General features: G+C 33.3%; 2 protein-coding genes across 2 annotated transcripts; both read right to left on the bottom strand.

Annotated features, from left to right (window-relative positions):
* Positions 1 to 1,697: 1,697 nt before the first annotated feature.
* Positions 1,698 to 4,011, bottom strand: LOC113302989. Its single transcript, XM_026551963.1, has 6 exons — positions 3,870 to 4,011; positions 3,466 to 3,759; positions 2,961 to 3,074; positions 2,797 to 2,875; positions 2,159 to 2,383; positions 1,698 to 2,068 (listed from the first exon to the last, which is right to left on the bottom strand). Exons 4-6 carry the CDS (start codon positions 2,854 to 2,856, stop codon positions 1,805 to 1,807), a joined length of 549 nt encoding a protein of 182 aa, XP_026407748.1. The 5' UTR covers positions 2,857 to 2,875; positions 2,961 to 3,074; positions 3,466 to 3,759; positions 3,870 to 4,011; the 3' UTR covers positions 1,698 to 1,804.
* Positions 4,012 to 7,922: 3,911 nt separating this feature from the next.
* LOC113305076 lies at positions 7,923 to 11,656 on the bottom strand. Its single transcript, XM_026554184.1, has 8 exons — positions 11,387 to 11,656; positions 11,200 to 11,295; positions 10,405 to 11,010; positions 9,905 to 10,039; positions 9,561 to 9,772; positions 9,184 to 9,474; positions 8,016 to 8,706; positions 7,923 to 7,931 (listed from the first exon to the last, which is right to left on the bottom strand). Exons 1-8 carry the CDS (start codon positions 11,654 to 11,656, stop codon positions 7,923 to 7,925), a joined length of 2,310 nt encoding a protein of 769 aa, XP_026409969.1.
* Between the last annotated feature and the right edge of the window lie 13,782 nt (positions 11,657 to 25,438).

Below are 25,438 nucleotides of genomic sequence, written 5' to 3'. Positions count from 1 at the left end.
TTAACCACTTGCCTCTTATCTTGACCGCCACCAATTGTTTTTTATATTTAAACACAGTTGACCAACTTCTTTTCAAGGGTACAATGGGGATGTATCACCTTCTTGGTGCTAATATTTGAGGGAGATTACTAGCTTAAAATAACGTTAAACCTCTTTTTCTACAATAATGTTACTATCACTTTATTTATGTCCAAGCAAATTGTATTCTATTTGTAGCAATCACAACAATAGAATAAATATATGAAATTATGATAAGCTTCAAACTTAGAAGTAAAATTTTAATGAGGAAAAGAAATAAAATCATTCACCTCTAAAATATAAGATTGGAGGAATATTGCTTCCATGAAACCTAATTTATATGTATATATGAAATAAATAGTGGCATACCATGTAACATAGACCTTCTGCAAAACCAAACAATTGTCCCTTGATGCGGGAAATGAAATTCCAGAAAGCAGAGAAAAAGTAAGTTTTAGAATCAGAGACATATTATCACCGGAATAAATGAGATCAGGATTGGATTCATGCAAAAATGTGTGTATCTTCGCCAATGGTGTCACGCAGTCTCCATATACACATGTGGTTAGTGAATGACAAGTAGTAGGCTCAACTACCCTAATAAGTGGCTTAATTTTTCCACTAAGTTAATTTTTTTCGAATAAATAGAAATATAAAACCTGTAAAATTCGACCCTCCATCCGACAACCAATGATCACATCAAGATCTCTCCTATCATTTCCATTTGCTTTATACGCTCCTCACGAATGAAAGTTTGACACTTCCGAAACAATACTTGGTAACTTGGTAACCAGCCGCAATTTCTAATAAATATAAAGCTCACAGAGTACTTAACATAGTACAATTCCTCAATGTTTTTTGCACCTATCCATACATAGTTTTGTCCCACATAGAATTTCCATGAGACATGCATATATATGTCACATATACAATCTCTTATTCCTTCGGTTGTTAATTGTGAAAACTTAAAAGAGAGTTCATACCTCATAATCCAATTTAGAATAAGCATGAACATAAATTTCTACTGGAAATCTAAATCTCTGTTAACAGTATTTCGGCACACATGAGTAATCGTATGTGTAATACTTTTATGTAGTTTTAGCGGTCCAAAATTCTGTGAGATACTTTGGAAAATCTAGGTGAGTGTATTTTCCTTGCACAACTTCAACAGGGTAACTGTTAATATTGAGGAGAACCTCCACCACTATTGATGTAGTAATACTTGTCCCCGTGTAGAATGTGGCATCGTAATACAATGTCAGATACTAAAATCCTTAATCTGACTAAAATCCTTAATCTGTTATTAAATATCACAGTTATTGTATGTAACATTAAATAACGGTTGATTTATGTCATATAAGAATCACGGTTAATATATGTGAAACATAATAACGGTTGATGCATGCCATTAAAAAAAAACACAGTTATTAGGTGTGAAATAAAATAATGGTTTATAACCGTTATAATTGGAGGTATTTTCATTAAGAAAAAATTTACCAATTCTAACGAGACTGTTTCGTCATTTTCTAGCTACGGATTCAGATTTTGGAATCTGAATGAAATCAGTTCAGAATTATATTTAGTGAGGAACGAATTGCGAAAATAAAATAGACGTTAAAGAATTACTATTAATTATTTATTAAAAGAGAATATAATATTCAAACATAGATTGACAGACATATCCTAGCAACTCCAAGTTACATCCTGAAAATTAAAAAACTGATCAATCTACTCCAAGTTACATCCTAAAAATTAAAAAACTAATCAATCTACTCTCACTACCATTCTAACTTGATGGCTCTCCTACAGTAGTCACATAGGCCTTGGGCCACTTAAAAAACTCACTTATTTTAACATTCCCAAGTACAACATCATCATATCTATCGCACAACATCGCAGTTGGATCAATAATTTCCTCAATCATGCAGTCGTAGTGGTCATCAATCAGTAGCTTAGTGTCAACATATGCAATTGCAACAACCTTTTTTCTGAAGTTCCTCAAACAGCAAATACCAAACGACGAAGGAAAGGACGAAGGGATCCCAATACCCTGTATATGTAACAGGACAAACTTTAAAATACCATAATAGCAGCATCGTATACATCTGACTATACATTACTAAGAGATATTCGAGGTCACCTGTTGATAAGAGCTATCACAGATCTGACCATGTACTCCAGTGCTGTTTTTCTGTCTTTCAACATCCAACTGTGCTTTCAAAGCTTCGGCTTTCTGCCTCACTTTCCGCAATTCGTTCCTCACTTCCTGCAACTTGGCCTTCATAAACTCAGCAGCAAGAAACTGAGATTTAGAAATACCAACACCCATTTTGCGTATGTATCCCTTTTGATCAGCGCCATATATCTAGCCATATACATGAATCAAATTCAAATTTATTGAAATTCGGTCAAACAATTAATGTAACATAAGGGAATTTCCTAGAATACTACTATGCAGATGGTCACAAGGCGGCAATTACAGTATACCCATAAAGGGAAACTTCGGCCAATACAGTCTAGCACTTATGTCTTCAAGCATATGTTACATCTTATCACGAGTTCAAGGATATTACTTGAAAAACTAGTGAAACCTACATAGCGGTGTTGACTACTTGAATATAGATGCAACAGTATTACAGTGTAGTAATACGATTATAAGAGAGAAAATAAATTTCAAACCAAATCAGCAAGCAGTACTATAAGAAAGCAACGTAATCACTACCACCATCCAATATGAAAATTCAATAAGTAATAAGATTCATGTAACAACAAATTCACCACTAGCCTCGGTGACAGCGTCAGTGCCCAAACACTTTTGTGCTGAAGGATCTTTATCATATGCCTCCTTCACTAGTGCCTACACATCAACAGAAGCCAACCAGATTCAAAGACTAACTAACATCATCAATATTAATAAACAATATAAAAATAGAAGAACTTACAAGTTTTGCAGCTTCCTGTGATTTAGAAGACGAGGGATCATCATCTGGGGAGGCTCTATGTGTTTTCAGAAACACATCTGGCCTATACATCTGACCAGTAGGGCTTTTCTTTTCCTGTGACAAAACAATGCATTAAATAAATACTTGCAAAATTTTGCATCACAAGACAACATCTGTGAGCCATAATAAAGAAGAGGTTTACTGACAAGATAAGTGCATCAAAATTTAATTAGCTGCTAAGGTAAGTAATTATCCTACAACAACAAGCCTTGAAATCTAACCAGCTGGGTGTCTTCATCTATTATTGCACTTTAAAAACCAAATGCATTGAAACTAACAACTTTCAGTCGAAAGCAACAATGCAAGGAATGAACAAGAACCAACGGAACTAGTATAAACAAGGACTCTAGCCATACCAAAAACATCATATGCTATCCAATTAGGGAAACAAATGAAATAACATAAGAATAATAGCTTAAAATGCAATATATTGTTAAGAATTTACCAATTCATTCCACCTTGTAGGGACACCTTTCTTACCACCTGTATATTGAGCCTTAACATTTGACCGTGCTTCCGCAGCTTGTTCAGATTTTTCAGCCACTTTGGGTCACTGATGTTATTGATAAATTTCTCCCAGTCTTCTTTCTTATTGTATGCTGGCAACTTCCTTTTCTTTTCTTCCACAGATGTAACATCATTGAATGATCGTTTTTTATTTGACTTTTTCAGTTCTCCAAGCACTATTTGCTTTTGCTAAAACATACTTCTTATGGATAGCTGTTACCTGGTACATATTCTGTAATAATGCAGGGTAAGCATTTAATTTCAGCACTTGGTAAGGTTATAGAAAGCCAAGAAAATGTATATGAACATAAGCATAAGCGGAAAAAAGACAATTGGACTCACTTGAACAGAGTTCCAAACATCTTCTTTGTCTTCTGGAGGAACCTCTTTCCATTTTGCATACCCCAACCCTATTTTCGACCTTGTAATCTCTCCGATCAAGGTTGCAAAATTTGGTGGCCCGTTCCATTGCCCATGCTCATTAAATAATATTGGCAAATGGTCATCTAGGTTTGAAAAACCAAAAGTAGAATACGTAATGAACCATCTGTGATTTAGAAAAGAATGTATTTGAAGGAACAAAACTTACTATAAGAAAATAAATTGTAGTTTATATAACTTAAAAACTAGGGAAATCAATGAAAAGATATTTAACATTACCAGTGTTCTCAATTTCACTTTATTGAGAAGTGAGAGCATAATCTGATTCATGGGTTAACACAATCTCATCAGATTGGCCCCCTGAACTATGTGCACCATGACTTGATCCAGATACTATGGGTCTATGTCTCGGAGGCGAGGAAATCCAGTAGAATGTGGGGCTTCCTTCTCTTGAAAAAGAAGTGGACATCTGAAACATAGACAAACACAATGCTTGAGCTCGGATAAAAGAGTTGGTGGCCATTGGTAATGGTGATAATGCTTATGATGAAGAGATGAACAATATGATAAAAGGGAAAAATTAAACAAGAAGTTGCTTCACTGAGCTTATTCTTCACCGTTTCAAATTCCAATTACTTTATTCTCTAGTTAGTATAAGAAAATAATGAATCTATGTCATCATTCTGAATCTTTCCAAAATCCAGCTGCATCAAGCCACCAATATAACATATACTACTACATGTAAAAATTGACCCTAAAGTCAATTTTGTACTGCTGCTTCTAAATGCAGCCAAACTTTCTTATATTATATAGAGACAATACTTCACAACTACCAAACAAATAGCTTATCAGAAATTTCTTTCACTTTCACCTATTGTGTAGCCTTTAGCTCAAAAGATAAAGCATGTTCTCTTCGGTACTATCATTTTCTGCTTCTTATTTCGGCACTATTGTCTCTTATTTGGTGAATTTAATTGAGGTAAACATTAGTGTCTATATGAAAAATGCAAAACACACTAGATTACTCAGATAGAATCGGGTCAGAATGTTATCAGTAGCATTTAAACACTAGTTATACACTTATGCTCACACAAATTATTTGATATATGTATCTATAAACCAAAATGAAGCATACATTAACACTGTAGTCCTTAAAAGTAAGCAGGATAAATTAGTAAAAGTAACCCCAAAAAAGTGCATATTATCACTGAAAGTGAGATCAGATCATTAAATTTGACAATTTATGAACTTATTGATATATCAAGCAGAAAAAACCAAACAATACATTCCAATTCAGTAAAAATTACACAAGATCAGCTTAATTAAACCCATTATATCATGTTTAATTGGTTCTAAAAACCAAACTCATATTAAATTCGATCAAATCAACATGAATAGACTCCCTCTAAACCAATTTTCTCATAAAAAATCCAGTCTAATTAGGGTTACAGTGATAGAAATGTTTAGACCCAAAGGTTTTAAACACACCAACACCCAGTATACATCCATATTCAGATTCAATCAAAAGTCAAAAGTTATTAAGATAGATACAAGCATAAGATTATATTGTATGATAATCCATCTAATATGTAACCCATGAGTCTTTTCAATCAAAGATGGTTTAATAAGATTGCATTGTTACAAAACTAGATCAATCCTATGTAACCCCAATTTCAGATTCAATCAAAGAGTCTAATATGAACTCGTGCATCTTCCAAATCAAAAATCAAAAACTATTTAGCTACAAATAAGCATAGAAAATATATACCTTTCTGTTTTTGATCTCTGATAATTCCCCAAAAAGATATATCTCTGAACATCTCTTAACTGATTTTAGGGTTGAGATTTATAGCTATTCCAAAATAACACCAAGCGGGAATAATCCCCATCCAAAAGAATTTTGTTTTCATTTTCATCCCGCCCAAAAATTGTTAGGGATCGAAATTTTTTTGACAGAGATTATTACCGCTTGATATTTTCTTCCATTCCTTCTCAATATACTCAACACCATCATCCTACGGCGGTGAAGAAATGTTTCCAAAATTATAGAACAAAACTGCAATGAATAATCCCTAACTTTCAGCCAAAATTTCAGATGAGAAGAAATCTTCTCTGCCTAAGATAGAGACGGGATGAAGTGATGAAATATGTTAGATCTGGACTTTCCTCTGGAGGAGAAAACTATGTTTATATTCTTCACAACTAAACACGTGTCTTTTTTTTCTTTCCCTTTTTTTTTTTGTTTTTTTTTGTTGGGCGTCCACGGCACATATAAAGACTTTGGCTTTTTGTTATTAATTAGTGATCCTCCACTAGGGTTGACTCCTACCAATAAGAAAAAAAAACAAATTGCTAAACTAATTTGTGAGGCATACCAAAATTATAATACCACAAAAAATTGATTAAAATTATAAATTAATGTTCTTCTCAAATTTTCATTAAAGTTACATAAAAAATTCAGTTGTTGGGATAATTTCCGGTCTCGATCGTAATCATGTTGACTTTTAATTACATGATATTATTCAATCGTAGAATAATTGTTGAGTTTCGCACATATTATCATTAAAATTTGTCTCGTATTACATGATTATAATTAAAAATCGATACTTCAATTTCATAAATCGTTGAATGCTTGACTGAGTTGAACGAGTTCGAGCAAAAATGAAGAAAACCAAAACTTCATCCTTTCGAATTGGGATGACTTGAGAATTTGACCGAGTTGAAATATAGTTGCATAATGAAGACTCGATAATTCAGTTGAGAATTTGATCGAGTTGAACGATCTCGAGCAAAATAGAAGAAAATGAAACTTCATTCTTTCGAATTGAGATGATTTGGTCAAAATATAGTTACATAATCAAGACTGGACAAGTCACTCGAAAATTGGATCGAGTCGAAACGAGTTCGAGCAAAAATGAAGGAAACCGAAACTTCATCCTTTCGAATTGGGACGATTTGAGAATTTGACCGAGTTGAAATAAGTTGCATAATCAAGACTCTATAATTCAGTTGAGAATCTGACCGAGTTGAACTAGTTCGAGCAAAACAGAAGAAACTGAAACTTCATTCTTTCGAACTGAGACGATTTGGTCAAAATATAGTTACATAATCAAGACTGGAATTCAGTCGAAAATTAGATCGAGTTGAAACGAATTCGAGCAAAAATGAAGAAAACCGAAACTTCATCCTTTCGAATTGGGATGATTTGAGGATTTGACCGAGTTGAAATATAGTTGCATAATCAAGACTCGATAAATCAGTTGATAATTTGATCGAGTTGAACAATCTCGAGCAAAATAGAAGAAACTGAAACTTCATTCTTTCGAATTGAGACGATTTGGTCAAAATATGATTACATAATCAAGACTGGACAATTCAGTCGAAAATTGGATTGAGTTGAAACGAGTTCGAGTAAAAATGAAGAAAAACGAAACTTCATCCTTTCGAATTGGGAGGATTTGAGAATTTTACCGAGTTGAAATATAGTTGCATAATCAAGACTCGATAATTCAGTTGAGAATTTGATCGAGTTGAACGATCCCGAGAAACTGAAACTTCATTCTTTCGAATTGAGAAGATTTGGTCAAAATGAAGAAACCGGAACTTCCTCAATTCGAATTGAGAAGATTTATATCTAAATTTATGCAATCCACACTTCAGTTAAAATTTTGTCAACTTTCGGATTAACGCGATTTGCATCAGAATTGTGTAATTATGATAAAAAATCCATTTCTCAATTGTAACAGATATTTATTTTTATTTTTGAAAAAAATATCTAAAGAATTAATTTTAAATTTCAAAGTAACAATTTTATCATAATGAAAGATTCCACTCAAAATTCAGTACTGAGTAACAAATATATACTTTTTTTTGAATAAAATATCTAAAGAATTAATTTCAAATTTTAAAGTAACAATTTTATCATAATGAAAGATTCCACTCAAAATCTAGTACTGATAAATTTTATCGCGGACCATTGTTGGGACACTTACTGGTGTTAAACTTCCGCCTCCCCTAATTTTTCTATAACATCATAATTAATGACAATTCAGTACAACACTTCGATAAAATGAAGCAACAGTTCAATTCAAAAAACTTAAAACTTACAAATGCATCTTCTTCCGAGTTACTGTTATCATCCAAGTTCACTGCCGTTAGGGAAGATTCTTTAGCTATGCCGGTAAAGACAAAAGGATCCTCAAAAGTATTCACATAAGGACTTCGTCGTTTTGGAGATTCTAAAACAATGTGCCACTTCCTATCAGGCCTACTCTCATCCTTGCAATAAAAAACTGAAGTAGCTTGAGAAGAATGGATAAATGGCTCATCGGTGTCTTTTTTGTTACCCATAAACCGTTCGAAGTTTATATAAATCTGTTTTGTAACCGAATCCACATACCATCCATTCACCTTGTCTTCGACAGGAACCCAATCACAATAAAATAAAGTTTGCTTGAAGGTGGTGTAATCCAGTTCTAGAATTTGTTTAACAATTCTGAAATACAGAACTTCATCATCCATCGTGTTCTGATCTCTGGCACTTTCTCTGAATGTGGTTGTGGCATTCATGGACACTCCACTCGTTTGGGTGGACATACCTTTTTCTGCATCAGCTGTATAAAAGATATATCCATTTGCTGCATATGCATTATGTGATTCTGCATATCTAGATGGACCATCAACGAGCCGCTTAAAATATGTCACGTCTTTTCCCTGAAATTGTTGCCTTAGGCATTTCATGTATTCATCAAGATTCCTTGATTTCCTTCTTCCTCTAACATGTAATATGTCATACTTCCTGTAATCAACATATACGATTACCACCATACTCTACAAATTTGTTTGTTCATTCAACCCTAACTAGTTCAACACTATGTTTGTTTACTCTTGACTCATCTGAGTCGTCTGGATCTGAGTCATCTGGATCTGAGAGAAATCACCTGACTCATCTGGATCTGACTCAATATGTTTGTTTTGAGTCAGATCTGACTCATCTGGCTCAAAAAATGTGAGTCAGTGGTTTGGTCCCGTGAGTCAGGGGTATTTTGTTACCTGACTCAAATGGATCCGAGTCAGGGATTATGTCTGAGTCATAGGTCGAGTCAGATCTGACTCAAAATGCAAAACAAACGGTCTGACTGCTGACTCGGCCCGAGTCAGAGGTTGACTCAGATCCAGACGCCGAGTCAGCTGCAAACAAACAAGATGCAAGTCTCAACAAGGAAGTAAGTTACTGTCCTAGGAAATGATAAGAAAGTATGAAAGTACTACTTACTTTTCCCATTCAGTATTTTCTTCAGAATGCATCAAAACCCATCTGCGTGCTTGTTCGTACTGTGAATTAGGTATATGATATCTTTTTCCTTTAGACATATTTGGTGCGTATGGACCTTCCTGAATGTCATCGTCAGTAGATATCCTTCCCTTTTTCTTGTAACACTTCTCCCTACCATTCATAATATACTCCATACAATGTCTCAATGCGTCATCTAATACATATTTTTCTGTAATAGATCCCTCTATATAGTTTTCGTTGCGACCAAAAACTTTGAATGTTCTCATCATCCTGTAGTGTAATCATAACAACAATAATAAGACAATTTACCTCCATGAAAAACTAAACCAAAAAATTTACTCAATTAACTAAATTACCTTTCAATAGGATACATCCATCGAGTTGTAACAGGACCCAATGTTTCTGCCTCTTCTGCCAAATGTACGACGACATGTATTATTGAAACAAAAAAATGCGGCGGGAAATACATTTCAAAAACACATATAGACTCCACGAGACGTTGGTGCATGATACGAAGCTCAGCAATATCAAGAACCTTAGAACAAAGAACTTTAAATAACAATGACACCTGTCGAATGGCCTCAATCAATAGACGATGCCCTTTGAAACAGTACATCAAAAAAACGGGTAGCAAACCCTTCATTAGGATGTGGTAGTCATGTGACTTCATGCTTTTTAACTGAAAGTCACATAAACATACTTTGCCTTTCCAGTTCCCGCAGTAACCAATAGGAACCTTCAGGTTACTAAGAGACGTGCACACTAGCTTTCTCTCTTCTATAGACAAACGATAAGGTGCTGGCGGCATTTCTAGAGACTTGCCAGGTCCTCTCTCCTTCAACCACAAATTCCTATTTATCTTAAGGATTTGCAGATCCTTGCGCGTCGGAATCCCATCCTTAGTCTTATCCTTATTGTCCATTATAGTTCCAAAAAAAATCTCAGCAAAATTTTTTCTCAATGTGCATTACATCCAAATTGTGTCGAACCAGCAGATCCTAGAGTAAACTAGGACAGTTGGTAACAACATCCATACATCAATAGTTGGAAGCAAAAAAAATGATACCAAAACAACAAAAGAAGTAACTTAAAAAATATCAAAGGTGAATGGTTCGTATGCCAGTTCAAGAAGCATGTGTATTGTGCCGCAATAATATACAAAGTAGGAAAATCAAATAATAAGACTGTTAAATTAGTTACCTCCCAGTAAGGCAAATCAAATAAAATTGATCTTTTTGACCACGGAGTGCTTGTATCAAATGATCGCTTCTTCATATTTGGCGGAATCCTTGTATCAACCGTCTGTTTCCTCTTACATGTTTCCCGACAAGATTCAGTGCGTACACGATTCATAGTATTCAACAGTTGGACACCCGTCAAACACCTTTTCCCAGTAGAATTTGATGTTTTTTCCTTCCTACTTGTGAACTTCCCAAATTCTGTTCGCACACTATTCATCTTCGCCAGCAATTGCGCTCCGGTCAAACGGCATGGAGCATCTCCATGTTCTTCGGTTCCATCAAATTTTTCTTTTGCATTTCTGAAGGGGTGGTCAGCTGGTAAGAATCTTCTATGACCCTTGTAGATGAATTTACGTTCATTCTTTACCCAGATTGCATCCGTCTTTTCACCACACACAGAACAACCAAATCTTCCTGATGTTCTACAACCAGAAACATGTCCATAGGCCGGAAAGTCATGCACACACCACATTAAGATTGCTTTCAGCGTAAAGTTACTCTTTGTATGAGCATCATATGTCAACTTTCCAACAGACCATAATTCTTTCAACTCGTCGACTAACGGCTGCAAATACAAATCGATGTTATGGCCTGGTTCAGTTGGACCAGGAATCAGTAGTGTCAACATTGTAAATTATTTAGGTATGCAGTGTGATGGGGGCAGGTTCAACGATACAAGCATAACGGGCCAACAACTATGGGGATAATTCATTCCGAAAGGGTTAAATCCATCGGTTGACAGTCCTAAACGCACATTTCTCTTCTCTGCAGAAAACTCAGGCCACTTGCTATCTATAAACTTCCGACAAGGAGAGTCCACATGATGCCGCATGTATGTGCTGCTTTCCCACTGCAATTCAACAGCTCTGCTATCCATGGTATATAAACATGCGCTGCAACCTTTCAGTAACTAAGAAATATCTTAATTTTTTCATTGGCACTGTTTTGGCATGTGGTTTCTTCTTATCAACTGGTTTCCATCTACTTGCTTTACAATTAGGACATTCATCCATGTCAGCATAATCCTTCTGGTAAAGAACGCAATCATTCGGGCAAGCATGTATAATTTCACACTTCAATCGAAAAGGTTCAATCATAAACTTGGCTTTATTGGCTGTTGCCGGTAATGTATTCCTAGCAGGTAAAATAGGCTTCATAAATTGCAATAACTCAGTTAAGAAAGCATCGGAACAATTATGTCTTGCTTTCATACTTAGTAACTTAGCAACTCAATTGTTGTAGACAATTTCGTATGATGCCCATCACAAGAAGGATACAGGGGTTGTATTGAATCTTCAATCCTCTTCTTGTAATTTATATCAGCACCTTGATCACCTTCAACATTATCACCACTCTCTTGATTAGGATCATTGAAACAGTCTTCCATGTGGTTATCGAGGTCAATACGTCGTTGTAGGTCACTGAACATGTTGACCATTCCCCGACCAGAATCTTCACAATGAACTCTATTACCAGGTAAATTAGGAGCTTGATTAACATTGACAACATTTGTACGAGGTTGTTCTCCATGATGTATCCAAGTTCTGTATGTCTTAAGGAAACCATTTTTGATCAAATGCAAATGTATTTCCTCTAGAGGATACTGTTTTCTTGCTGCAAAAATCTTACATTTCGAGCATGGACAGAGAAATAATTTATCTGCTCCTACAGTATCTTTTGTGAACCTGATAAATGATTGAACTCCTTCCCGAAATTCAGCTGACTGCCGTTCTGCACCCATCCATTTTTTGCTTGGAATAGACATCACTTCAAGTAAACCTAAATGACACACATAAAAAAACAAAATGATACTACTCAATAATCTGTAAGTCTGCGTATGATCAAATCAGATAAATTTTGCTTCTGAATGAATTGATAAAACTAAAGGAGCAGACAATAGTGAATTACTGGACACAACTACATCGATTTAGATAATATGTAAGACTGTGAAGGATCAAATCAAATAAAACTCTCAGACACAGTCATAAACCAGCCTCAATAAAAACCAATGATGTCTGACTCAACGTAATGCAAGGATTCTGACTTAGAACACAAGGATACAGAGTACAAGCACACAAACTTACGCCAATGATTGCCTGGCAAACAAGATGCAGCAAGCTTATTATCAAGAGCATCCTACAAAAGGAGACTACAAATACTACAAAAATTATGTACCACAGGAGCCAGACAACGCAACACAGCCAGCTTCTCTTACAACGCAACATATGTTAAAAATAGAAGTGATAAAACTAAAGGACCAGCGAATAGTAAATAGTGAAACTTAGTTACTGAAAGACCAAAGAAGAAATTAGAATAATACAACAATTATCACTAGAAGTTTGCATTTGATGCAAATTTAACATATATATCAACTCAAACCAGATACACAAAGATCCTATCAGGACCGTCGCTGCTGCGAAAAGCAAAAGCGCTAAAATATAACCGATGGACAGAGAGTGCACATTCAGTATAAGATTCAAATTTAGAATTTTACTATGCATCAAAGGGTCATAAAAACACAGCGCCCAAAACAATAATTGATGATTAAAGAAGAGGAACCGTTAGTCCCAAGAGACTGCGTCATAGTTTATATAGGAGAAGAAGAGAGTATGGAGGTAAGTTAGAATAAGGCACTCAACATTACAAAATAGACCACAGAGTATCACAAGCCAATTAACATTCCCATTATTGACTATGACTACACACAATTGATTGGAACTTCCCCTTAATCTCCAAATTGCCATCTTCATGGAGTTTTGTTCTCTTTTGGAAGAGTACTCTTGCACTTGTAACTATTAACTATTTTAAGATTTTATCTCTGTAAGAATGATATCTTCCTAGTCCTCGACTAGTCCTTGTAGGCGCTAGGTTTCCTTTGCTGCCGGATGACATTAACTTCCCAGGAAACAGCCAAAAAAATTAACTATGCTACATGTGGTAGTTCATAATCATTTGGTAGAAAGCCTTACAAAATCCTAAACACATCAAAAACATCAAGCCTAATATAGTAATATCCACTGAGAATCCCTGATTTCTCATGTGATATCATGTGAAAATTCTGATAAGCATAGGTAGGATGGGATTCATGGGAAGGAAATTGGCTGAGTTAACGAAATGACATAATGGGTTAAAGGGAATCTTTACAATCCCACTAAAAATCAAGCAAGAAGTAAAGATTCAGTACATCCTATTGTGAGTACTCAGTCATGAAACCCAATTCTCCCGTAAAAATCAAACCAATTTATCAAACCAAAATCTCTGCAATTATCGATTCTTAATAGAGATTTAAAAACCAAATTCATTCCCTTCCCATTCATGCAATAAAACTAAACAAATTCATTCCTTTCCAATTTCTACATTAACCAATTAACTAGACAGAAGTTTTTAAATTAACCAAAATCTATGGATCTTATTAGATAATAATTTGGTCTCCAAAAATCAACTTTTGATTAACCAGACAGAAGCTTAAGAAAAAAACAGAATGAAAGATGAAGAGGGATTTGAAATTTATTTTAATTTGATATCTTCTTCTTCTTCGATCTCCTCTTAGGTTTGTCTAGCAAAATACCAGAGATAATGGTTTGACAAAGTGAATTCAGAAACCACTTTCATGCAATCAAACTAATCAAAATTATTCCTTTCCAATTTCTAATTTAACCAATGTATCAATTCAAAATCTTTGTATAAACAAGTTTGGTCTCAAAAATCAATTTTTTAAGAACAGAGAAACTGGAGAAAAATCCAGATACAAATGAATTGAAACTTACTTAATATTGTCGTGTCTTCTTCTTCTTAGTTAGAATCTCCTCAGCTAGTTAGGTTTCTGGAGGGAGAAAAACGGACGGCGGCGTGAAGAGATGAACTAAGAACTTAGAACTTCTCTTTTGGTTCTCTGAAGTTTTTTCCTTTTTGGTGTCTAGGAATTACTGGTTAATCCTGTTTACTAGAACCCGCTTAATGTGTAGTCCATCATTAGATATCTTTTAAGCGGTAGTCCGGTTTTATGTTTTTGGACCAAAAGAATTAACCCCCAGTCCAAACACGTGTGAGAGTTATGAAGCGTTTTTTCCTAAATGCCTAAAGTGCCCTCGTACGATGATAACATTCTGGATCTAGTTCCTTCTTTCAGTTTCTTCTCCAACGAAGAGCTTTGCCATGGCGATTGATGGAGAAAAGCCAAGGAAATCTAATTCTCTGCAAACCAAAATCAGTGACGATGATAATTATTAATGTTTGTTTTCCTAATCTTTAATTTTATATTTTTAGGGTTTAATTGGCGGCTCCTCGTCGATTTCTTATTGATTGATTTTTCTTTTCATGACGCGAGAACTAGGTTTTTCATCATTTTTATAATCTGATAGTATCAAACATATGAAATGTGAAGAATATGAGTCCGTAGACAACTAATTAGCCATGAATTAGTAAGGGATGTAGAATTGGGTAAAATTGTTCAGGTACTATTATTAATTGTTGATTTGATTGAATATTCAGAATTTAGTTCGTTATAAATTGGGTTGAACTGATTTTGGTTTAAGATCTTTAAGTTTTATAGATGTTTATGTTGTTTTTGTATTCTTAGATGTAAGTAACATTTTTAGTGTCAATACGTGTGAAATCAAGTTGTTACACCATGCATGTGTAAAATGCAGAAGTTTCTCAAGGTATATACTATATGATGTTATTGAATTATTTTTTTTCTTTATTTGTATGTTGAACCTAATGTGTGTGTGAAGTGATTTTTTGCTAATTATGCTAGTTGAGACCAATGCTTAAGTAAGATATATCGTTATGTACTAGGCTTTGATTCAGTACATATTAATATGTCCTAGGTTTTCACTAGCTCTAACATGTAGATTTGTATTGCAATTTTTTGTACTTCATTTATCATTCAATGGTTGTTGTGGTTATAAGATTTAACTGTTTGTCGAGAAAGTAACATGGATACATACATTGTCCTAACTTTGCAACCTCAGGAAAGGAAAAGCATTGTTGCTGCAGGTACCTTCGAAGCGATCTATTATTATGTGGTGTTTTTTTTATTTGACGTAATTCTGGATTCTGTGTGAGAAAGTAAAACATCTAAATGAAGTTACACTATGTACTTTGAGGCAGGAATATGACGCGTATATAAATATGAATAGGAATTCAACACATTTTTCTTTCATGATTTATCTTATATAAAACACTCCATAGTAAATTTATAATTCACCAATCTGATGAAAAATGGTATTGAGGTTGGATTCACTTTTCCTATTTGGAGGCCATGGGTAACATTTACATTTGACGATGCATGGAAATGATCTAACTTGGTACATATAAATATGTCCTAGGTTTTCACTCAGTACATATTTATATGTACTAGCTCTAACATGTAGACTTGTGCTAGAGTTTGAAATTCTTTTTACTTCATTTATCATTCAATGGTTGTTGTGATTATACATATGCTGAGCAGGTAACAGGGATATGTGATTGTTGTTGCCCTGAATTTGCAAACTCGGGAAAAGAAAAACAGTGTTGATGTTGGTACCTTCTCAGCATTCAATTATTTTGTGCTCTTTTTTTCATTTGACATAATTCTGGATTCTGTGTGAGAATGTAAAACATCTAAACGAAGATGAACTATGTACTTTGATGCAGTAATATTAAGGGAATATAATATAAATATGGACAGGAAATTTATATGCCCCCTGCAGTGTTCCCCTGGAACCGGTGTTTGACTGAGAAATTGTGCCAGAAGTTGTTTACAATGTGGTGAAGGACCAGGAACATTGTGGGGAGATTACATATTAACATGTACTAATTCATTTGTGTCTGTCTATGTGAATTCTTAATGCATTTTTTTCGAATCCTGATGTTTATTTGCTAGATTAATAAGCAAACATTTGTTTACATGATGAGATGTATATCACTTTGGATTTTAATTTGTAATTTTTTGAGTCGGCTTGGATTTTAATTTGTTACTTTTTGTTTCTGTTTTAATAATTGGAAGCTATGTTGGATGAATTGCAAGAGCATGTTGAATTCATTGACATGGAAAATGGTAAGTTGATACCTTATTAATTTGGGATTAGTCCCCCTTTTTGAAAGAGCATGTTGCAAGAGCATGTATGTGTGTCACAGATTTGCATACAATTGGTGGTTTAGTCCCCCTTTTTGAACACCTGAAGAATTCGAGTGCAGGCATCCGAGCAAAGGCTGCCAAGGTTGTAAGTATTATAGTTCAAAATAATCCTAAGAGTCAACAACTTCCAATTGCCGCAAACAGTCTAGAACATCTCAATATGTACTAGGTTTTCACTTAATACATATCAATATGTACTAGGTTTTTACTCAGTACATATCAAAATGTACTAATTCATTTATGTCTATTTCTTAATGTGTTTTTATTCTAATCTTGATGTTGTTTGCAGGAGTGTGCTAGATTCTTTGTGTGTTCTGTATTTTTAGCGTTCTCTAGTCCTTAATGGTTAAGTCATTGACTCTTGATAGTTTTTATTACGTCTTTGACAGATGACAGTTTTGCGGAAGGGGATGTATGAAATATAACAAGCTATGGTGATGTTTGAGAAGAAGCTTAAATTCAAAAAACAACAACAACAGTTATGGCCGCTGGAGATGCAGCTACAAGTCATTGAGGTTGTAGACATCAAGTATGAGAGAGAGATTGGAGGAAATATCTCATCAACTTGATGAGTTGTTGAGCTATGTTTTTTTGGCAGAATTTTCTTTGCCGCCAGGTTTTACATTACAACAAGATATGTAATGCCACTATTTAAGGCTTCATACTTTTTAACGCCACTTTACTTTTCAATGCCACTATACATTACAAAAAAAAATTGAGTTTGTGCATCAGGTTTTACAGTAGATGATGTACTGCCTGTATTCAAGGTTTCCAATATTTTTTTGTTAACCTTTTCCTAGCCCTGCCTTTGTAGTAGGATTTATGAGTCCTGTACTTTGGAAGATTATTGTATATACTTTGTTTATCAAAATAAAAATATTTTATTGGGAAATATGAGTTGAACTCACAGTATACAAATGATATGCTATGGAAAAACTACAGTATATAAATGATGTATCCGGAGAAACTACAGTATATAAAACAATGTACTCAGGAGGGGAACTTGCATTAACTAAACTTTGTATACTGAAACAAAAGGAGAAGTTGAAACAAGCGGAGTTATGCCTTGCTGTAATACAATAAGTGACGATCAACACCTTCAATTCCGAACTTTACAGTCTTTTTAGCACCCGTTTTCTATGCAACACATTCATAATCTCAAGCTTCTGCTGACTTGATAAATTCTAGATATTTATACACCGCAACATGTGCACATCGCTGCAACTAATAAGTTTTTCCATAAAAGCTTAATGTTAAAACCAATTTTTGCAACAAATATTTATTGAAAGGGAAATAAAATCACCTAGTTTTTCACGATATAAGAAAATATGTACTGGCAGTTGACAATGTCAAAAACCACCAAGTTTATCACAGTACAACCAGATATGTACTGCAGTTTTTACCAGTATAATCGAATATGTACTGGCGACAGTTGACATTGTCAAAAACTACCCCGTTTTTCAAGCATTACACATCAATATTTCTTATCAGAAACATGCTGGTTTTACATGTTATTTTCCTCTTGCAAGGTAGCACATGTTGATATGACCTAATACAAGTGCAAGTTTTCTACAGTACTAGTCAAGATAAGGAGAAAAGAAATAAGGCTAGTTCTGCAGTACAAAATAAATAAGGTTCACTGGTTTCACATGATACATATCAGTAACTAATGCTTTTACACAGTACATATCCGTATCTATTACAGTACATATTAATATGGTATATCAATTAATAACCTAGTACATGTCAATATGTACTGTAGTATCATATTCAAGCATAAACTAGGGTTAAGGGTCTATGCGATATATAATTATATGTATTGCATCAACGAATCACTTTTGGATAAAGTACATATTGATATATAATGATGCTTGTGGGGAGCATAAAAGAGATTTTAGTACAACAAAGCATATTGATATGCACTGATGCTTATAATGCTTATAGAGAGCATAAAGAGGGTTTCACATAATACAACAACACATATTCATATGTACAAAGTAACACAGTACAACAATACATATTGATATGTATTGATGCTTATAGAGAGCGTAAAGAGGGTTTACATAATACAAAAATATATATTCATATGTACTGCATCGTACACGCAACAATAATCCAATTATTCAACATTACATATTAATAAGTACTACCAATATGTAATATGTACTATTAGATCATGCACATAACACTAATCTAACTATCGAACATTACATCTTGATATGTATTGTTCCTTTTAGAAGCGAAATTAGAAGTGAATTTTAGATTTGTACCTTCTTTTGGTAAAAATGCTTTCCTCTATTTTGTTGATGAAGGAGTAACAATGTTTTCTCTGTATTTGTTGTTGATGGTGGAGGAGTAACAATGTTTCTCTTCCTTTTTGTTGTTGGTGAAGGAGTAACAAGAAAATGAATAACAAAATCAGATCCAAAACGAATTTCCATCAAAAAAAATAGGAAAATCTTGTTTGATTTCACCGAATCTAGGGTTTTCCCATTGATTTTCTTCTGCTTTGATGATGAATTATTTGGGTTTTGTGACCTAGATTTTCAGATAAAACTCAAAATCGTGCCCTAGATTTTAAGTTTTTACTAAAATAAAGAAGATGAAATTGAAATCAGGAAAAATAAAGAAACTGGAACTCAAAATCATACTATAGATCTTCAGATTTGAGTGAATACAAAAGAAGATAAAACTGATTTCTGCCGCTGGACTGTAGAAGATGATTAAAATTTTACACGGACTCTTCTCATGGGTAGCTTTGTAATTTTACGTTTTTTGAAACTTTGTTGGACCAGCCAGCAAATGTTTTATCCCGCTGGACTACAGATTAAACCGGGTCGGGTTTTCTGGACTAAACAGGAAATTCCTCTTTTGGTGTTGGGGTTTGCTAGAATGGAACCCGGAACCGACACGGCTCTATAGATCTATGTCAAGTAAGCCGGTGTCTTTGCTCAGCCGGTGGTTAGCCATTTTTATGGTGCGCAACAAAATATTAGTGGGGCGTATTAAAACTTAGAATACCCAACAATTTTAATCCGTGATTTAATGGTTCTTCAAAAATCACGCACCTACAGATTTATCACATTTGAAAATAACGGTTTTTTTGTGTTAAATAAGGTTTTACCTATTTCCCATCCCCATTTTTCCTAATTCCTATCCCCATATCATAAACAATATTTTGTATAACTCTATTAAAATTGGGTAAACAAAACTCACCATCTTATTGCATAATAGAAAAATCCAATATAGGAAAAAAAAAGTGAATTTCCTATTTACGATTGATTAGGAATCTGATAAGTTCTCGCTCTTCCTCTTTATGCTAAATTCTTCCAACACTTCATCTTCTTCGTTATTTTTGTAATCATTGACAATAAGGAAATTGATTTGATGAACAATTGATAAGCTATTAGAGGCAAAATATTGCAACTATTTCTAATGACATCATGGCATTTATGAGACACCTAATTTCTTAACAAAGTCGGATTTTTTTTTTACTCAAGAAAAAAATGAATTGGAGAGAAATTGACTACAACATCTTGGAGAGCTCGGAAATTAGGGTTTCATAATCAAAAACATGTTCAGAAGCTAATGAGCAACGATCAACACTACCACAAGCATATGAAAATAGAGATTCGGTATTAGTAATAGCAGTAAAGTTTATTGAATCTGGACTTTCTTCTCGACACCACCACCGGAACTCGTTTGTGTTATGTGAGATCATTAGAACAATACTTAGATCCTTAGAATAATACAATGCCCTAGCCATGATGCACTAATGGTAATAGATAAGGTATCACGGCGGTGCTTATGTGATAGGTTCCTGATTGGTATCCCAACAATATCCCTATGTTACAGAGGTTAGTAGTAGTTGTATGCTACCAGAGAGATGGGAAGAAGAAGACGACGGTAATGGTGCATTATGTTACCGACAAAATAAATTAGCGGAAGTTTTGTTCACCCAACATAAAAGGAGTTAAAGAAATAATAATTCTGTGGTTTGGATGGGATTTAGGAAAAATATGGATAGGAAATATGTAAAACCTTAAATAATGGGTCCCACTATTTTAATATTATATGACATAATTGTTTGTCATAACCTAATCACCCAATTAATCTGTCATTTAAAAACGTGATTTATGGCCCCTTCTGGACTAGTGATTGCTTCTTTGAGCAACTAAATAAAAGTATTTGACTGAGATTATATCATATTACCTTGACCTACATCAGAGGAATTGGAAACTATTGAAGCCAAAGAAAATGGAATACTTTATATGCACCTTTAAAATATTCAATTTAGCAAACAATGAGTAAATATTTGAATTACATATCTTATAACTCCCATAGAGTTTGAAGCGGAATAGGCCATATATAAGAAATATCAGTTCATTTATTCATGGAATTAGAATGTAAGATCAATGAAACATTAAGTAATTGAGCTGAAGAACAACATATAAAATATCTAGTACTGAATATTTGAACATTCTAAAAGATTCACAGAACTATCAGTATGATTTTCAGTTCAATCTATCATTTTTGTCTTTAACCTAAGAAGAAATAATTTTATCATCTACGATTATTTTGATGCTATTACACCATTCTACATAACTTATTTGAGGAGTCACGTAAGCCTAACAAGTACAAACCTAACAAATAAATAAACTTTAAAAATAACAAATGCAACATTTCAATATAATAACAACAATTAGAGTTAAAAGTGGTACGCTAAATAACACTAACAACATCACAACAAAATCAAGTTCTCCAAGTTACTAACAAAACTGAAACTCTAAATATAACACCATCTTAACCAGCTTTAATCACTTTGGATTTATCAACATCATTACTCTCTGTACTGAAAAACAAAAAACAAAAAATCATAAGAAGAAGAAAAGAAAAGAAAAAAGAAATTCCTCAATGCTAAAATCAAAACTCTACATCAACCACATGGAATACCAATCAAGAACATCTATTGCAGAAAACCATTATTAAAGAGAGATGAGCGAGAAAAAAATAGATAAAAGAGATGAATGACTAGCATAAGTGAAAATCCTGAGTTAGTTAACATCGCACTTCCTGAACTTTTGCAAAACTAAGCTTTATCTGAATACCATTAATTCCTGAAATAAATTAAATTAATTAGCAGTTTCTTACAAGCATAGTCTATCCAAACAAGATTACCTTGGAAGAAATGAAGAATGATATATGTATACCTTTATCAATACATCATCAACATTGGTCTTTCGTTTTCTTTCACCCAAAGTATGCTTTGGTATTTTATTAGCACAAAAACAGCTACAAATTTATATTCTTTTCACTTTTTTTTTTTAATTATTTCACTTTTTCATAGGAGAATACTCAAAGAGGTTTATGTGATAGAGGTTACTAGTAATAGAGGTTACGAAGGATGAAGAAAAGGGATAAGAGATCATAAGATTGGTAAATGATTAATTAATTGTGTAGCTACAACATTTAAAGATTATGATTTTGAGAAATTCATGAATGATTAGTTAAAAAAAGGACATAAAATTGAATAATCATTAAGTATTATTAAATGGCGAAAAAGAATGTAGGAGAGGAAATCATTCCAATCATTTAGATAAGAAAATCAAACTCTCATAGGAAAGAAAGAGCATCTGATCATAAAGCCCATGATATATTGAACAACGTTGCTTATTAGTATTATAGTCATAACACATCAGCAGATTCACCACCTTCATAGTCATATGTGAGTTGACTTATGATTATTCTCATCAACAATTTGTAGATCACTTTTACCAAAAACGTAATGATCGGCTAAGAAAAGTTTTCCAAATAACGACCATCATAATAACGAAACACACTTTAGAACTAAAGATAAAAACGTATTATAAATTTTTTTAGCATGATGTAAAAGTTATTAAATGCAACGTACCTTATATGGTACATTATAGCAATAGTTCCTTCCCAAAGCATCCGAGTGACAAATTATAATATTTCTCATAATATATCATAAATGTTACTAGAATCATGTATACAATACAATTTGCAATTTATCGAATATATATTAATATTCGTTTATAAATATTGAAAAGTTAGAAAGCAAGACACTATCAAAATTAGTGTGACACTTGTTAGGTGAAAATTAATCTAAGGTTGTTTACCCTGCGATTAACAGTTATGTATATGTCCTCTAACTAATGTGAAATATGTCAACAAAAAAAATTAAAATGAGTAAAAGGTGTCAATCAAAATACTGCTACCCAATTGTGAAACATCCAAAACGTGAACTGGTTAAGAAACATACACTTATATATGGATGCGGTTACAAAAGGGAGAAGTCTTATCTTTGGGATATTACATCATTTACTTATGATTTTAAGATATTTTTTATTGAATTTATTTCCTCGTAATTTTACTATGTGTCGACTAGATATAAGGTATCAGATGCTTAATCTACTTTGCTTGAATAAATAAAACGAAAATCTTACCCATTGCCATTCGCCGGTCATGATTTTTGATGGCTTATCGGGCATACCAGGAAACTCAGAAAAAAGATGAAAAACATTAACAAAATAGAATTCAACACAAGAAAACTTTTGAAGTTTTGAACATCTTTGTTTTCTATAACTATATCAATCATACCTCATCCCCAACCAACAGTGACATCCCATAAAAAGTTGATCAATGTGTTCATCACCATGAGTATTATCCAGCATAAGGCGAACTTTGATGCCCATGTGTTATCATCTTTAAATAGAAGTTTTAATGAAGAGATGACTGTTAACCAAAATTTTTGTGAAATGCTTAAGTTCTGCAACAATTTAGAAATATTTCAGTTATTACGGTGTTACTAGGTATAATATAACAATTAGAGCTAGGAAAGAATCTAAAAATTCTGAGACAAGTAGAGTCAAAGTGAATAACTATACCATTAAGATTGATTTCCTACAGATTTGACGCACTAGAGTATACACGGTGCAAATGGTATATATGTAACAACTAAAGCAGTGAGAGACTATGAATTTGGGGACAAGTGGAACACCAAAAAGGTGAAGCACAAGCAAGAGGGCCGACGATGCATCCGCTAACACCTACAACCAAGTACAATACGTCGTTAATTCCTTAAAGAAAAAGTATACATTGATCATATTATTCAAAATGCTCTTCACTTTTGTGTTTTACTACCCAACATTGATGATAGTAGAAGAAAGCTAATGACATTCAATATTAAAAATACCTTGGACAAATAAGTAATAATATCCGCTAAAAATAGATCTCGAAAATGGGGGAACCTGTATTAAAAGAATATATATATATATATATATATATATATATATATATATATTAAATAAATAATAGATTTATTAAAATATGGATAAATGAGTTCTTATATAGTATGCAAGCGAGCAACAAGCTGCGCCGCAAGCCCTTTTTGAATTACAAAGCCTATCCTTTTAAAAACAAACTCTCTCGAACCGGGGGTCATGACTTTCTGGACTCTTTTGAGGAGTCCAACCGCCTCTGAAGCTAAGAATATATATATTTTAATAAAAATATGTCATCAACTTATAAAAGAATTATTAAAATAATATAAATCATAGCTAGAATAATGTACTATAGAAACTAGTGTACTTCTAAGATATACGAAATGACCATTTGTGATATATCTCGTGGTATATTAGATACACAGTTGGAATCAATATGTATATTGCGCTTCGTAATCTATCTAATGAATATTAGTTGTTTACTTCATTCATAGAATTTTATACAACAATACATAGAATTATATACAACAATACACTATCGAAAAAACATGATACCTGGATAAGGAAAAAAAAATGAAGCAACATACCGCACACATAGAAGATGTAATTGTCAGTCCCACAAAGCGGAATATGACAAAGAAGATAAGTGAGTAAAAGGTACCCACAAAGACACCGTGACTTGGGATGTCGGCAAATGTTTTTAGTATGTTCTGATACTTTTACCTCAACTGATAATAGTTCAAGAATTTCAGGACTGGAGTCCTCCGAAGATGAAATGTGTACACTGAAATTATGAAAGTAATTTATGAGATTAAAAACAAGTATCGGAAGTTGGCGAACACCCAAAAATATAAACTCAATTTTCAATATGATGTCAAGTTTAATTTCTGATTAAAAATTCAAGTGGTAGCTAGGTAGAATATTATACATCGATAACATCTTGTGACCTCAAAAGAGCATGACTATATTTATAATCGAATGTGTCGAGGTAAGAAACTTTGTGTTTCTCAAATTTTTGTAAAACTAATCCCCATTTGAGTGCCATAAGTACCTGAAATCAAATAAGTTAATTAAGAAAAATCTAGAAAGCAAAATAAAAATACGAAATCTATTAGTTAGTACGTTATCAAAAAAAACAAGGAATTATATATGGATAATGCATCGTGACAACGTCGTGTCCCACAGTCACATTCATCGTTTCTCACCTACAAAATTTATTTTAATTTTATTACTATCACAAGAGTCAATCAAATTCGTATTTTCCTGCGTAATCTTTTATTTTCACAAATAGATATTTTTGAATTTTTCATTAAAACCAAAGAATATTGAGAAACAAAATATCTTGTACCTTGATGTAGATTAATAGTGAAAAAAACAATAGAATAATAAAAGAAACTGTGATGGGATAAAACATGACTTTATATGTCACCATTTTCAAGTACCACTAAAAACGCAATATCCTATTAAAAAGACAAAATCTTGTCTTGTATATGGATTAGTATTACTTTATACTTTATAGAGTGATAAGAATTTATGGAAAAAAATATATAATCAAAATAAAAACAACAAAAACAGGGGACGCTCGAGTCAAAATAACATTAAAAATCAAGAAAGTGTACAAGAGTACT

The sequence above is a fragment of the Papaver somniferum genome, chromosome 8 (assembly GCF_003573695.1).
Source record: "Papaver somniferum cultivar HN1 chromosome 8, ASM357369v1, whole genome shotgun sequence".
NCBI lineage: Eukaryota > Viridiplantae > Streptophyta > Magnoliopsida > Ranunculales > Papaveraceae > Papaver > Papaver somniferum.
Note: the sequence above shows the minus strand (reverse complement) of the source record. Positions and strands in the feature narration are given on the sequence as shown.